This window comes from Onychostruthus taczanowskii, unplaced genomic scaffold (genome assembly GCF_017590055.1).
Source record: "Onychostruthus taczanowskii isolate IOZ18803 unplaced genomic scaffold, ASM1759005v1 scaffold99, whole genome shotgun sequence".
NCBI classification, from domain to species: Eukaryota; Metazoa; Chordata; class Aves; order Passeriformes; family Passeridae; genus Onychostruthus; species Onychostruthus taczanowskii.
This window is the reverse complement of record NW_024507990.1, coordinates 1259174-1275084: the sequence shown is the minus strand read 5'-3', so window position 1 is coordinate 1275084 and position 15911 is coordinate 1259174. Positions and strand designations below refer to the sequence as shown.

The following is a 15911-nucleotide window of genomic DNA, read 5'->3' as shown; positions in this document are numbered from 1 at the left end:
TAAGAGCTGTAATATAAGAAACTAAGCTCTGATTGTTACCTCTCTAAAAGGCAATGCTGCCCTTTGTTACCTGCTCTGCTTATTCTTTACCTCACAAGAAATGGAAGACTCAGCCCCCCTCCTCTGGAAGCTGTTCCAGAGACAAACAAAGAATTGCCATGTTATGTTTTCTCATTTTAGTACAAATAAATACAAGATTAAATGATATGTAAATATCAGGTACCTAACTCTATATGGAAAGAGATATTTAAATGTTTTCCTAAGCTTCCCAGTGCTTGCTTTTTGGTGTTTTTTTTTTTCCCCTGGGGCGGGGGAAAGAAAAATATATTTCAGATAAATTAATTCAGGCTTTAAAATTCCTTATTTTTAAATACTTCATTAGAGCTTTAAATCTTTGAAGTTTGTTTTTCTCTAAAATTCAACTAATTTATAAAAAACAAAAGAAAGTACTAGAAAAGAAGCTATCTCAGTGTGGTTTGAACAGCATTAATCTTCTTTTAATAGTCAGGTTGCAATTTATGCCTGGATTCAAGCAGTTAATAAAATTAGAGAAAATTGTATTATTAATACAATTATAAAAGATTTCTAAACACTGAAACTGAGCCATTAAGAAGCTAGAGTTTGAAGTTCAGACAGTGGAGTATGAGCATTCTGATCTTTGTGAAAAACTATCAATTGTGAAAAAAGAGCATTAAAATAATTCTATATTAATTTTAAGAGTGCTTAAGCAGTTGAAAGGATTTTGAGGTTCTTAATTCCATAGTACAATGCCTAAATAGTTGAATTCTAAGTATCTAAAGATTGTTTGAATGTGATTTCAGTAAAGGCCAAATAATCTCCCAAAATATAATTTTGACGTTTACCATAAATATTGAATTGAACCAATGCAAAAATTCCTTCCAAAAGGCTACCGGCTGTATTAATATAGTTTCTTTTTTTCCACAACTTCTCTTTCCTTCTAACAAGTGCTTACTTTCTGGCAAATTTGAGCAACATATCTGCTCTTCCACAGTGTTCTCTGCTAACAAGCCCCTCCATAAAGTGCAGCCATGTCTTCGGACGCTGAGATGGCCCGTGAGGAATGACAATTCCTCACGCTTTGTGAGTTGCTTAACAAAATAATTCCTGCAACATAGTAAAGAGGAATTTATGCCAGTCATTCTTTTCTGTTGTTCAGTCATCATGTTTCCAAGAGTAAAACAGAATTTTCTTACCATGGCTTTGCCACTTATACTAAAGATCATTCTCCAGATTTCACAACACAAAAAATTAATTCTGTTTAACATTAAAATGCAAATAAAAATACCATCTCATGTGGTGTTTCTCCTGGAACATATTGTAATGTTAAAAAATAGCTCTGTTTAATTTTACTTACATTTCTATTAATTTTCTAAGAGACAGAATTGCAGGAAAATAAGGAATGAGGCAAGGAGCGAAAGAAAGAAAGAAAGAAAGAAAGAAAGAAAGAAAGAAAGAGAAATTTTCTAATTGAATAATTGAATAATATATTTGCTATATTTCAGATTTAAGTAATCAGGAGTAAAGTTGGTCATTAGATCACAATTCAGTTTTTAGCAGCTCAACTATTTAAATTGATATTTCTTAATCATTAAGGAAACTGCTCTCTGTGTGGAGGATATAGTTAGTCTAATTTGTTGAATGAATTTCACACATTCTTTCTCATTTGTAAACTCAGCATACTTAAAATACAGTTTTGCCACTGCTGATTATTTTCATGGTCAAGAATGAAAAAGATAGCTTTATGTTAGCGGTGGAAATACAGAGATTTTAAGAAAATGTCTCTAAGTAGAAAACTTATGCCAACTTCTTCATTTAATATATACCTTCTATGTTGTAAATCTTAAAACACTCATTCCTTTAAAGGGCAAATTCATCAGAATCCATTTCGGTGCCACAGGAAAACTGGCTTCTGCAGATATTGAAACATGTAAGACATTTCACTGCAGTTCACAATTCATCCATTCCCCCCTCTATCCATACAACATATTTTCACCCCACCATCTATACTGCCTTCCCTGTTTTCTTCCCATCTTCTCTCTTTTTTTTTTTTTCCCTTTTGCTGTTTCTTCTTGTTTCTAACTAAATTTTCCTTCCAGATCTGCTGGAGAAGTCCAGAGTCACTTTCCAGCTCAAGGCGGAAAGGAGCTACCACATCTTTTATCAGATCATGTCCAACAAGAAGCCAGAGCTAATCGGTAGGAAGAATTACTAACTTGGAGGAAGATTGCTGAATATCTGCTCACACTATTACTTGCTTGACTAAACTAAGCCTACATGACCCATCTTATTTTCAGACATGCTCCTCATTACCACCAACCCCTATGACTATCAATTTGTCAGTCAAGGCGAGATCACTGTCGCCAGCATTAACGACCAGGAGGAGCTCATGGCAACAGATGTAAGTAACAATTCAGAGTATTGTAACTATTTGCATCTCTCAGGCAAAGCTTTTTATTTTACTGGTCCTATTTCAGAGTGCCATTGACATCCTGGGTTTCAGTGCTGATGAGAAAACAGCCATCTACAAGCTGACAGGGGCTGTCATGCACTACGGGAACCTGAAGTTCAAGCAGAAACAACGAGAGGAGCAGGCAGAGCCTGATGGCACTGAAGGTATCAGCAAAATCTTTGGCTGACTTGTTAGAAATAGAAGTGGCAATAAGAAATCAGTATTTGGAAGATGGAGTAGAAGTGTCTTTAGGTGAGATGGTACATAGGTATGAAACTCCCATCCAAAATGCACTTGTTCTTCAATTACTGCTCATTATTATCTGCACTACCAACTGCATATATGTCCAAAACTCTCTCCTGAGCTACCATTCTGAGTTAATGTAACTTGCTCAGTGTGCTTAGACCCACTAAGAAAGAAAAGATTTTTTTAAAAAAAATTATTTCTGCTTGATAGTTAAAGAAAATAAAGGCATTATATTCAGTTATAGAACTTCTACTTCATGAATCACTTTTTATGGCAAAACTACTCATGAATTCCAGGAATAATTTTTAATAAGTACATTGTTTCTACATGTTTCTGTGAAGATTTTTAAAGACACAAATAGACTTTAGATGTACTGCTCTGTAAAACATTCAATGCAAAGATGATTTCAATTGAATAATAATGTCAAGGTTCCCCTGAGAACTAGTAAGAAAAATTCGATCACAAGAACGTTAACTATTGCAGCTGTTTTGGGAAGGGTTCATCAAAAGTGCTGCATGTTTGGTAGCCCTAATTTTTCTATCTCCTTTTCCTTGTACTTAGTTGCTGACAAGGCTGCCTACCTGATGGGTCTGAACTCAGCAGACCTGCTCAAGGCCCTCTGCTACCCCCGAGTCAAGGTGGGGAATGAATACGTCACCAAGGGCCAGACTGTGCAGCAGGTAACAACAACCAGATGCTGACTGGGAACCTCTGACTTGAATCACTTACTCTTTGCTCTGGATATTGTATTTATTCTGCTCCATTCTCCTTTGGTTTAGGTGTACAATTCAGTGGGTGCCCTGGCAAAGGCTGTCTATGAGAAGATGTTCCTGTGGATGGTTGTTCGCATCAATGAACAGCTGGACACGAAGCAGCCCAGGCAGTACTTCATTGGTGTTCTGGACATTGCTGGCTTTTAGATCTTTGATGTAAGGATTCCAGGGTTAACAGCTGCTCTTGAAGGGAAGGATTGTTATATCAGAGGACTTGCAAGTAATATTCCTCTGAAAGTTTAACATGCCAGTCATTTGCAATTTTATGCAGAAAAAAAAACTGAGTCATTTTTTCTCTAGCAGAAAACAAAATCCTTAAAAGCTCCATCAGTACAAGCACAGAGTCATATTGTTTGTGCAGATGCAGAAAATAGAATTTTATATGTTGCAATATTACAACTGTTTGAGCTTAATATTAAGGATTAAAACCCAAAATAATTCCAATACATTTATAAAAGAGCTTCTGGAGCAGAGCTAGGAGATGCATTGGCAAATATATAATGAGTTAAATATGTTCAAAATTATTAAACGACCAAGAAATGAATAGTTAGGTGTTTAATCAGAGATATCAAGGGTTTTCAATTTGGAGACAAGAGCATGCACTCACCTTGCTTGCTGAATAAAAAAATGCCAAAGTATTTGATTAATCTTAGGAGATTCACTTAAAAAATCTGCTCTGAAAAGAATCCCCCATTTTCATTATGTAGCTATTTCTTTCTGGAGCTGCATATAGGTTTTTCTGTTATGGTGTGGTCCTGATAATACAGCTGTGTTTTAACTGGGGAGATTTATAAAGGGTGGTGGAGAATGATGAAGAACTGGGCATATTGTTGAGGGCTGGTTGTTGTGGTTTTTTTCCACTGAGCAGTTCAACAGCCTGGAGCAGCTGTGCATCAACTTCACCAATGAGAAACTGCAACAGTTCTTCAACCACCACATGTTCGTGCTGGAGCAGGAGGAGTACAAGAAGGAGGGGATTGAATGGACATTCATTGATTTTGGGATGGACCTGGCTGCCTGCATTGAGCTCATTGAGAAGGTATGTTTTAATTCAAGATATCTTCGATTTTCAAGAACCCATTGTTTTAAATTTCCAATGGTTGGATTCTTGTACTCAGTTTTAATTGCAGAAATACGTCTTGACCTGCACTGTGGCTAATTATGCATTATAGATATTACAAACCCCACTGAAAACTATAGAAGCAATTCTCACACATTCTCTACATGGAAGCTATCTCCATTTGCTTGGCTAAAGGATATTACCTTCAAAAACACAGGGCAGTTCCTAAAGGAAAATGAAAACGTTTTCTTAGGGCTCTGGAATAAAGCTATCTTGAAATAGATAACTGTATGGTTATTTGTACAGTTACCTGTAATGCTTCTGTATGGTTCACAGCAAAGCAAGTACAGTGCCTGACCTCTGAGAGGAAGAAACAGAGATTTCTTGTAGTTCCTTATAATTTAGGGCACTGATTGAAAATTCAAAATCACAACTAAATATGCCATGGACACATTTGTGAAAAACACTTTAAAATACATTCTTTCTCCTCATGAACTTTAACATGGTCTTTGGCATAAAAAACATTCCAAATCACAATACAAAGTGTAAATCAAGATGATGAATCTTTTAAACTCACTTTTTAGAAATAAATTTTCTATATGGCAAAGTTTGTTTTTCAGCTTCCTGCCTTTTACTACATTCCCATTGAGACCAAGCCATAATCATATATTCTACAGGCATTCTCTCTTGTTTATTGAACTCTCTTCCAGCCCATGGGCATCTTCTCCATCCTGGAAGAGGAGTGCATGTTCCCCAAGGCAACTGACACCTCTTTCAAGAACAAGCTCTATGACCAGCACCTGGGCAAGTCCAACAACTTCCAGAAGCCCAAGCCTGGCAAAGGCAAGGCTGAGGCCCACTTCTCCCTGGTGCACTATGCTGGCACAGTGGACTACAACATCACTGGGTGGCTGGAGAAGAACAAGGACCCTCTGAATGAAACTGTCATTGGGCTGTACCAGAAATCATCTGTGAAGACATTGGCTTTACTCTTTGCTTCTTATGGTGGAGCAGAAGCAGGTTATTTTTCTAAATTTTCTTTTTCAACAATTGGGGTATGTAAAGATACAACAAAAAAAGTTATATGGCTATATTGAATTTTTTTTTTTTTTTTTTTTTTTAAATTTTAAGAGGCTAGTGGTGGTGGTGGTGGCGGCAAGAAGGGAGGCAAGAAGAAGGGTTCTTCTTTCCAGACTGTCTCAGCTCTTTTCCGGGTAAAGTATGGATTCATTTTCTATAAAGTGACATGAACAAAATGTCAAAAATGAGTTAAATACACTCAGGTTTGTATTCTGGCAATAGTTTTCTAAAGAAGAGATACTAAGTATGAAGTGCATTTCACAACGATTTTGTGTTCAAATTCAGGATTCAGTCATCATTTGGATCTCTGAATTTCTTACAAAAGTTCACTCCAATTTATTGTGAAAAATATTTTTCAGAATCTGTAATGTAGTATGAATATAAATATTTATCCCAAAAAGGCTTGTGTTAAAATATTTATAGAATAGTGTTTTTCTTCATCCAAATAAGATGGAGAATTTTATACTTTTTTAAAATGAGAATACTTTTCAATAAAAAGTATATAGAAAGTTTCATTAAATCTAAACATTGAATTTGAAAGCTGCTTCTAAGATTTATTATATTAGTTCCTTGGCATCTAGGTACAAAGTATGCAAAAGTAAATTTCTTTTATCTGAACTACTATGCATGATCCCACAGGAGAATCTCAACAAGCTGATGACCAATCTGCGGAGCACTCACCCCCATTTTGTGCGCTGCATCATCCCCAATGAGACTAAAACACCTGGTAAGAACCCCAAGCAGAAAGATCCTTGCTCTGATACATCCATTCCCCTCTGCTCTGCAATCTGTGCCACTCATTTGTGCTCTGCATTGCCAGGTGCCATGGAGCACGAGCTGGTGCTGCACCAGCTGCGCTGTAACGGCGTGCTGGAAGGGATCAGGATCTGCAGGAAAGGGTTCCCCAGCAGAGTCCTCTATGCTGACTTCAAACAGAGGTGAGAGCTCTGTTCTTGTCAGCGTCATTAATAGCAATGTTGGTTCATTCATGGGTCCATTTAGGCTGTGCTCTGTTTTCAAAAACGGTTGATGGGATTTAGTAGTGGCTGCTGTGTGTTGCTTGGTAAAAAACAGCCTTATCTTTCTCTGATTCCAGATACAAGGTGCTTAATGCCAGTGCCATCCCCGAGGGACAGTTCATCGATAGCAAGAAGGCTTCTGAGAAGCTTCTTAGTTCAATCGATGTGGACCACACCCAGTACAAATTTGGACACACCAAGGTACCAACCCCCCCCTTCACTGCCTGCCTGGGCTTTGCTCTCTCTACCTGACAGTGATGTGCTGCAACATTGCCTCTCTCAAGGTGTTCTTCAAAGCTGGGCTGATAGGGATCCTGGAGGAGATGAGGGATGAGAAGCTGGCACAGCTCATCACCCGCACCCAGGCCAGGTGCAGGGGCTTCCTGATGAGGGTGGAGTACCAGAGAATGGTGGAGCGCAGGTATACCTTCTTCTTCTTCAGTTAAAATCACTTTGTTCATGGTAAAGTGTTGACACTCATCAGGCTGAGAATATTCATTGTACTTTTTAATTATGCCTCAGGGAATCCATCTTCTGCATCCAGTACAACATTCGTGCATTCATGAATGTCAAGCACTGGCCATGGATGAAGCTGTTCTTCAAGATCAAGCCCTTGCTGAAGAGTGCAGAGTCTGAGAAGGAAATGGCCAACATGAAGGGAGAGTTTGAGAAAACTAAGGAGGAACTTGCAAAGTCTGAGGCAAAGCGGAAGGAGCTTGAGGAGAAAATGGTATCTCTAATGAAGGAGAAAAATGACCTGCAGCTCCAAGTGCAGGCTGTAAGTAACATTTTTCTATTTTTTTATAAGTAAATGAGATCTAACTCTTCTTTCCTAATACAGGACTCACAAATTTCATACTAAGGTTTCTAAAATACTTTAAGCCTAATACCATTTAACTAAAGGTAAAATTAACACCACATTCTTTCTCCACTCAATCTTACTGTTGTAAGCTGGAGTTTAGAAAGTATGAGTTTTTAGTATTCATACCTACATGTGTCAGTTCATAAAGCCATATGAGAGATATTATATGAGACATAAAGCCTTACTGTAATCACTGTAGTATATCTAGTGGAGCAGAGACAGTAGCTTGACTGACCTACTACTCTGCCTTAACTCAATTGTAAAAATGAAGAGCTGGTTACCATTTCTTATAGCAGATCTCACGTTGCGTCCTGCACCTACTACTCCCAGAAGACACATGACCATTAGAACTTACAGCACAAGCATCATCTCCACATGTCTGTCTCAAATGTCTTTTGGCCTCCCAGAGCCATAAAAAACTTTTTGGCAATACCCTTGAGTAGAAATGTCTGGCTTAGGGAATGATCAATCTTACTCTATTGTCCACTGACACCATTGGCTGAGTATAAATCTACTAATGGGAGTTTCAAATATTTCCACGGAGGTAGAGTTATCAACATTTCTCAACACTTCCACATAAAGTTGAATTTAGTACATAGTAAGACACAGTCACTTTCTAAAGGAGAAACGGAATACACCAGTTAAATCTAAGTGACTTTCTGATATAGGTTGAAATTAAATGTAGCTAAATGGAGCTGTATTAAAGATGCAAAAGGTCCAACAAATAAACTAACTAAAAGCTTTTTCTAGATCTGTAGTTTCCAATGCAATTGCACAGTGTGTTTTTTTACCCAAAAGTAATTCTGAAAGTCTTGCCAGTTCACATGGGTTCCTTCAGTACTATTTCCTGCATTTTCCTACCAGGAAGCTGATGCTTTGGCTGATGCTGAGGAAAGGGGTGACCAGCTCATCAAAACCAAAATCCAGCTCGAAGCCAAAGTCAAGGAGGTGACTGAAAGGGCAGAGGATGAAGAAGAAAATAATGCTGAACTGACAGCCAAGAAGAGGAAGCTGGAGGATGAATGTTCAGAGCTGAAGAAAGATATTGATGACCTTGAGCTAACACTGGCCAAGGTGGAGAAGGAAAAACATGCCACTGAAAACAAGGTACACATTGGCAGTCACATAAAGGCTGAGGAAATTACAGAGTCTTGGAGTAAGAGGCAACTCACCAAAAGACATGCAGACTTTGTAAAATCTTGAGCTGGGCTTCTCTGAGCATCCAAGAGATAAATGAAACACAAAACCAGTGAACATGTTTCCTTTGAAATTTTAAAACCTGCTTATATTTGTAGGTGAAAAACCTGACTGAGGAGATGGCAGCCCTGGACGAGACCATTGACTCTGTGGTTCCTGAGTGCCGGGCTGCAACACTTGTCTCTTTTCTTTGAACTCTAACATGATTCATTTCGTCCAAAGGAAAGACTTTGAAATCAGCCAGATCCAGGGTAAGATCGAGGATGAACAAGCCCTGGGCATGCAACTTCAGAAGAAAATCAAGGAGCTGCAGGCAAGTGTCTGTTCCTTCCCCTGCCTTGCTCAGGCTCAGCTCAGGCAGGAGGAGGGCACGGGTGTGAAGGGTCCCTGCTGTTCTGCAGGCCCGCATTGAGGAGCTGGAGGAGGAAATTGAGGCAGAGCGAACCTCTCGCGCTAAAGCAGAGAAGCATCGCGCTGACCTGTCCAGGGAGCTGGAGGAGATCAGCGAGCGCCTGGAAGAAGCAGGAGGGGCCACAGCAGCTCAGGTGGAGATGAACAAGAAGCGTGAGGCAGAGTTCCAGAAGATGCGCCGTGACCTGGAAGAGGCCACGCTGCAGCACGAAGCCACGGCTGCCACCCTGCGCAAGAAGCACGCGGACAGCACAGCTGAGCTGGGCGAGCAGATCGACAACCTGCAACGCGTGAAGCAGAAGCTGGAGAAGGAGAAAAGTGAGATGAAGATGGAGATTGATGACCTGGCCAGCAACATGGAGTCTGTCTCCAAAGCCAAGGTGTGGAAAAATATGAAAAAAACACGAATATAAATAATGTTGAAGTATATGCTTTAAAATTATGGACAGATTGCCATCTACCTCGTGTCTCTGTATGGAACTTGTTTCTAACCTTCTAACTCCAAGGAACAGTCTATAATGTGCAAGACTGTTCACTTTTTTCTGGTTAGAATCCTGCTGTTCATAAGAAGGCATCCAGATACTAATCTTCTTTCATTCTCTGTGGTCTCCACAGGCCAACCTGGAGAAGATGTGCCGCACTCTGGAAGATCAGCTGAGTGAGATTAAGAGCAAGGAAGAAGAGCATCAGCGCATGATCAATGACCTCAATGCTCAAAGAGCTCGTCTGCAGACAGAGTCAGGTTAGAGAGACTCCCATGTGTTTTGGCATGATTCCTAAAACAGCTTGTTTGGGTCATAAATAACAATTAGAATATCTTCTTATTTATGTGCTTCCTTAGGTGAATTTTCACGCCAGGTAGATGAGAAAGATGCTCTGATTTCTCAGCTGTCAAGAGGCAAACAGGCTTTCACCCAACAGATTGAGGAACTCAAGAGGCATCTAGAGGAAGAAATTAAGGTTATTCCTGAATTCTTACCACTGGCCACTGACAACACTTGTAGCTTCACACTGCCTAGTGGTGACAGGATCTGCTTAGCACAAGCCATCCTGGGGCAAGGCTTTTGTTTCAGTAATAAGTTTGATTAATAGATTTTGTCCCCAGGCTTACATCTCTCCTTCTTTGCAAACACTCTTCAAGCACTCATGTTTGTAATGTGAAATTAATTCATTAGAAGAGATTTCATGGGATATTACTGCTCCTTGACGCATCCCCACTCTCTATGTAGGCCAAGAACGCCCTGGCCCATGCCCTGCAGTCTGCTCGCCATGACTGTGACTTGCTCCGGGAACAATATGAGGAGGAGCAGGAGGCCAAGGGGGAGCTGCAGCGAGCCCTGTCCAAGGCCAACAGCGAAGTGGCTCAGTGGAGAACCAAATACGAGACGGACGCTATTCAGCGCACGGAGGAGCTCGAGGAAGCCAAGTATGTGGGGAAGCAGGATGGGAAACGACTGGAGAAAATGGAGGCTGGTCAACAGAAATTGGAATCTCTGAGAGTGGGTTAACACAAGAATTAGTTGAAGGCAAGGTTATAGATTTGTAAAAAAAGGGGAGAAGAAGGCAGAGGAAAATGTGTAGAATGGAAGGGAAAATATAGGCTTTAAGACTAGAAGCACTAAGCCAGGCCTAATAGGTGATAGGACACAGCAAAGGCTAGATCCCTACATATTTGTGAAAAGTGCTCAGCTCAAAATGCTTAAAGTGATCAATTGTCAACCCTTAAAGTGATCAATTCTGTCTCATGACAGTATAGAACTCATATCTTTCCAAGCTTTAACATGCAACTGTGCTTGTCTCCTCCCAGGAAGAAACTGGCCCAGCGCCTGCAGGATGCAGAGGAACATGTTGAGGCTGTCAATGCCAAATGTGCCTCCCTGGAAAAGACAAAGCAGAGGCTGCAGAATGAAGTGGAGGATCTGATGATTGATGTGGAGAGATCCAATGCTGCCTGTGCTGCTCTGGATAAGAAGCAGAAGAACTTTGACAAGGTCTTTTGACACCAGCACCCCTGGCCAGAGCATGGCCCCATGATGGCCACAGCCCTACTCACACCCCGTTTCTCTTCAGATCCTGGCAGAATGGAAGCAGAAGTATGAGGAAACGCAGGCTGAGCTGGAGGCCTCGCAGAAGGAGTCGCGCTCTCTCAGCACGGAGCTGTTCAAGATGAAGAATGCCTATGAGGAGTCCTTGGACCACCTGGAAACAATGAAGCGGGAGAACAAGAACCTGCAGCGTAAGTCCCTGGCCCTCTGCTCCTCCCTGGCCTTTCTCACAAGCTTGTCTATATGCCACACTGAACAGCTCTGGGCCTGCAGGGATAAGATCTTGCCTGGCACCTTGATGCACCAGGACCTTTCTCCATTCAGCTCTCTGCTTGACCATGGTGCCTTTCTCCCTTCCTTGCAGAGGAGATTTCTGACCTCACAGAGCAGATTGCAGAGGGAGGAAAGGCAATTCATGAGCTGGAGAAAGTGAAGAAGCAGATTGAGCAGGAGAAATCTGAAATCCAGGCTGCTCTGGAGGAAGCTGAGGTATGTGGCCACAACCACTGGCATCTGCAGGAAATAAATGAGGAAATAGGGCTGAAAAGGCCTGGGTTGTCCTCTCTTCTGGCTGGGAGGTGCAACTAAGATTTCTGAAAATATTTTTTATTTTATCAACGTTTTTGTACACTTGTGCAGGCTTCCCTGGAACATGAGGAGGGGAAGATCCTGCGCCTGCAGCTTGAGCTCAACCAAGTGAAGTCTGAGATTGACAGGAAGATAGCAGAGAAAGATGAGGAGATTGACCAGATGAAGAGAAACCACCTCAGAATTGTGGAGTCCATGCAGAGCACCCTAGATGCTGAGATCAGGAGCAGGAATGAAGCCCTGAGGCTGAAGAAGAAGATGGAGGGTGACCTGAATGAAATGGAGATCCAGCTGAGCCATGCCAATCGTGTGGCTGCAGAGGCACAGAAGAACCTGAGGAACACCCAGGCTGTGCTCAAGGTATGTTACACTAAGAATGTGCATTGTGGGTTTTACTTTTCCAATACTGACTTTGCTGCAGTCTTCTAGATATATTCTAGTTCCTTAATAACTCTCCTTAATTGAAGAGCTCAGACCTGGATGCAATACTCACCACGCAAAACAGGAATTCAGCTCCAGCTCGTCCTTGGCTTTCGTAATCCTATCCTCACACATCCCAGGATGTGCATCTCTATATTCTTCTGAAGACATTTGGTGCTTGTTCTACCAATGCATTTCCTTCTTGCACTTCAGGTTGATCTGAAAGTCCTTGCTCAGCCATGCTGATCTCCTACCTCTCTTGCCTGATTGCTTTTACATGTGAAATGAGAACTTCTTCACTCCAGAAAAAAACATTCTTAACTCTTTTTGTTTGTTTGTTTGTTTTTGGGTTTTTTTTGGTTTTTTTTTTTTTGTTTTACATTCTTAACTCTTTTTTGTTTGTTTGTTTGTTTTTGGGTTTTTTTGGTTTTTTTTTTTTGTTTGTTTTGTTTTGTTTTGTTTTGTTGTTTTTTTTTTTTTTTTTTATTCTTGAGGGGAGTTTCTCAAGGGGGTTCCATCCAGGAATTCCTTAAAAAACTCAAGTCCACTCTCCTAAAATTCAGAAACTTTACATTACTCTTCAGCTGTCCCAGATTCACATTAATCAACCTCCAGCTGACTTTTCTAACATATTGTGCATAGACGGAAAATAAGTCCACATATAAATATATTCCTATAATTATACACATTATACTACCATAATAATTATGGGACTGGTGGCAATTGCCATTGTGCAACAGTGCTCTGTCATTTTATAATTTCTCTTGATTCTTTGCCTTATAATTTCTCTTTATTCTCTACAGGACACCCAGATACACTTGGATGATGCTCTGAGGACACAGGATGACCTGAAGGAGCAGGTGGCCATGGTGGAGCGCAGAGCAAACCTGCTGCAGGCTGAAGTTGAGGAGCTCCGGGCAGCCCTGGAGCAGACGGAGCGGTCGAGTAAATTGGCTGAGCAAGAGATTCTGGATGCAAGTGAGAGAGTTCAGCTCCTCCACACTCAGGTTAGATTCAAAATCTCATGGGCAATTTTCTTCCTTTACAGATTTTCTTCAGTGTAAATTCCTAAATCGACTCTTGTAATAAAGTACTTTTTCTGAACCAGAATTATTACACTTGTAATGGATTACGGCAAAATGAGTAGGATTGCGTGAGCAGTTAGAAGAGCTGCTTCAAATTTCAGTAATTTTCTGCTATCTAGCTGTGTATGACTTGACAAGATACATCAGGAAAATGCAGATATTAGATATTTAGAGGATAACTTTACATTGAAACATTAAATTCCTTCAGTAATTGCTCTCTTTTGGGAATAACTGAGAAAAATTTTATTGTTCAACAGAACACCAGCCTGATCAACACCAAGAAGAAGCTGGAAACAGACATTGCCCAGATCCAGAGTGAAATGGAAGATACCATCCAGGAAGCCCGCAATGCTGAGGAGAAGGCCAAGAAGGCCATCACAGATGTGAGTTGGACATTCCTGGCATTGCTGAGGATGAATGTACTCTCCCCAAAATATGTCCAGCCCCAAAATGGCTTTGACCTTTTGCTTTGATCAGGCGGCCATGATGGCAGAGGAGCTGAAGAAGGAGCAGGACACCAGTGCCCACCTGGAGAGGATGAAGAAGAACCTGGACCAGAGTGTGAAGGACCTGCAGCACCGTCTGGAAGAGGCTGAGCAGCTGGCACTGAAGGGAGGGAAGAAGCAGATCCAGAAGCTGGAGGCCAGGGTGTGTAGGGCTGGGGCTGTGCCTGAGTGAGCGTGTCTCTGCTTGGAGAGTCATTGTCAGGGAAGCTGCAGGGATGGGCTTGTCCTTGCAGGTGCGGGAGCTGGAAGGGGAGGTTGATGCTGAGCAGAAGCGCAGCGCTGAAGCCGTGAAGGGTGTGCGCAAGTACGAGCGGAGGGTGAAGGAACTCACCTACCAGGTAAGGCAGGAGCTCTCCTGCTCTCACAGGGCTTTCTCACAGCGAGTCACATTTTGCCCACACCATCCCCAAGGGCAATTGTTAACCTCACATGATGCAAAACCAAGAACTGACTCTCCTTCCCATTTGCCAAACCTTTTAGTCTGAGGAAGACAGGAAGAATATTCTCAGGCTGCAGGATCTGGTGGACAAGCTGCAAATGAAAGTGAAATCTTACAAGAGACAAGCTGAGGAGGCTGTAAGTACTTGGAGAAAGGGCAAACATTCCATTGGGGCAGGACACACGTTGAATGAGGCTCAATACCAGGAGAGGGGTATGAAAGCAACTCCCAAGACACAAGTGTCTTGGCCAGGCTGCTTTGCTATCGTTTCTCAAGGCCCTGGTGAGCTCTGGGCACCCTGCAGTCAGGGACATTCATTAAGGGAAGTTCTGCAGCCTGTTTCACACAGAAGGCCAGAGTAAACAAACCCAGGGGCGACACCCACTGACTGACAAGTTCCTGAATCTCTGCTAATAGCCAGTAGCAGAAGGCTTCCTGGTCTTCCCCACCCAGTAAATTGCACTGACAATTGGGCAGGAATTAGTGGGAGGATAAGTACAGAAATGATAAATTGAAGATGTGAAATTTATTCTCATTTGTGATCCGGTCCTGGAGAAGCTTGTCCCAGTAGGAACCTGAGAAGGGGAGGATGAGGAGCCCTGTGTGTGGCTGATGTGTGAGCAGTGGTGGGAGGGGGATGGAGATTTGCAGCCCTATAAGGCTGACTTGCTGCAGGAACTAAACCTTTGCCCTGGGCTCCTCACCACTCACTCCCTTTCCCCACACAGGAGGAGCTGTCCAATGTGAACCTCTCCAAGTTCCGCAAGATCCAGCACGAGCTGGAGGAAGCCGAGGAGCGGGCTGACATTGCAGAGTCACAGGTCAACAAGCTCCGAGCCAAGAGCCGGGAAATTCATGGCAAGAAAATAGGAGAGGAAGAGTAAGAATGTCATGAGACAACAAAGTGACCTGAGGGCTGCACAAAATGTGTGCCCTCTGTCCTTCTTCAAGTGTTCATAGCCTTGTCTATATGTAGAAAATAAAGAGCATAGATTTCGTCGCATACACAGCAGAATCAGTGATTTTGGTCATTACAATTCAGTTCTGCAGTTACGCAAGTTTGGAGCATTTTCAAATGAAATATTTATTTCACTTTAAGCCCTGTGTAACAGTACAGCTTTACTTATCCCATCTCCAGTATTTCTCCACTCTGGCTTACTCCATTACCAAGAAGGGAATAAGACTAATTTAATTTCCATACTGGGAGAGCAATAGAACAAAGGCAGGACAAGCACATTTTCTGTCCTGGCATAGAAAAAATTCGTTTTCCTTTGTGGATCATGTTTCTACATGGGTACAGTACTCAGAGGTACTCATTGATAGTCCCATTATCAGCTGGGCAAGTGCTATTTAGAGGCAAGTTTCCCCAGGGAAAAACATCTGTAGTCCCAAAAGCATCTGTATGTCTCTGAGTCCATATGGAGGAGCTTAGGCAAGGACTGATGTGTTGCCTTAGAACAAGGCAAGTGAAGGTCAGTAACTCTGGGGAGTGACTTGTTACTGAGGAAATTTAAAGATCATACAGCCTTGTTAATAACTTCACAAATATGATGTTAACAATCAGTTTCAAAGAAAAACAAATAATGTATTATTTGGATAAGAGGATATTGCACTGCCTTACTTCCTCTGTAAGGCAGAATATCCACTATTAATATGTTCCAGTTGTAAATGAAATTGAACTTAATGAACAGCTTTGTAGAAGTGTGAACA

The 15911-nt window shown here is 41.6% G+C and overlaps 1 protein-coding gene across 1 annotated transcript; it reads left to right on the top strand.

Annotated features, from left to right (window-relative positions):
- The first annotated feature begins 2117 nt into the window (after positions 1 to 2117).
- Positions 2118 to 15119, top strand: LOC121348115 (myosin-1B-like). The gene is given in 28 exon segments (XM_041427322.1): positions 2118 to 2216; positions 2316 to 2419; positions 2496 to 2634; positions 3278 to 3396; positions 3496 to 3645; positions 4358 to 4528; positions 5260 to 5569; positions 5681 to 5763; positions 6269 to 6356; positions 6450 to 6567; positions 6726 to 6849; positions 6933 to 7069; positions 7171 to 7426; positions 8375 to 8617; positions 8806 to 9498; positions 9734 to 9860; positions 9960 to 10078; positions 10348 to 10544; positions 10926 to 11109; positions 11189 to 11354; positions 11528 to 11652; positions 11803 to 12111; positions 12975 to 13178; positions 13514 to 13639; positions 13734 to 13904; positions 13996 to 14100; positions 14243 to 14338; positions 14930 to 15119. Coding segments are annotated over 28 exon segments (4848 nt in total). The 5' UTR covers positions 2118 to 2188; the 3' UTR covers positions 15086 to 15119.
- Positions 15120 to 15911: the final 792 nt, after the last annotated feature.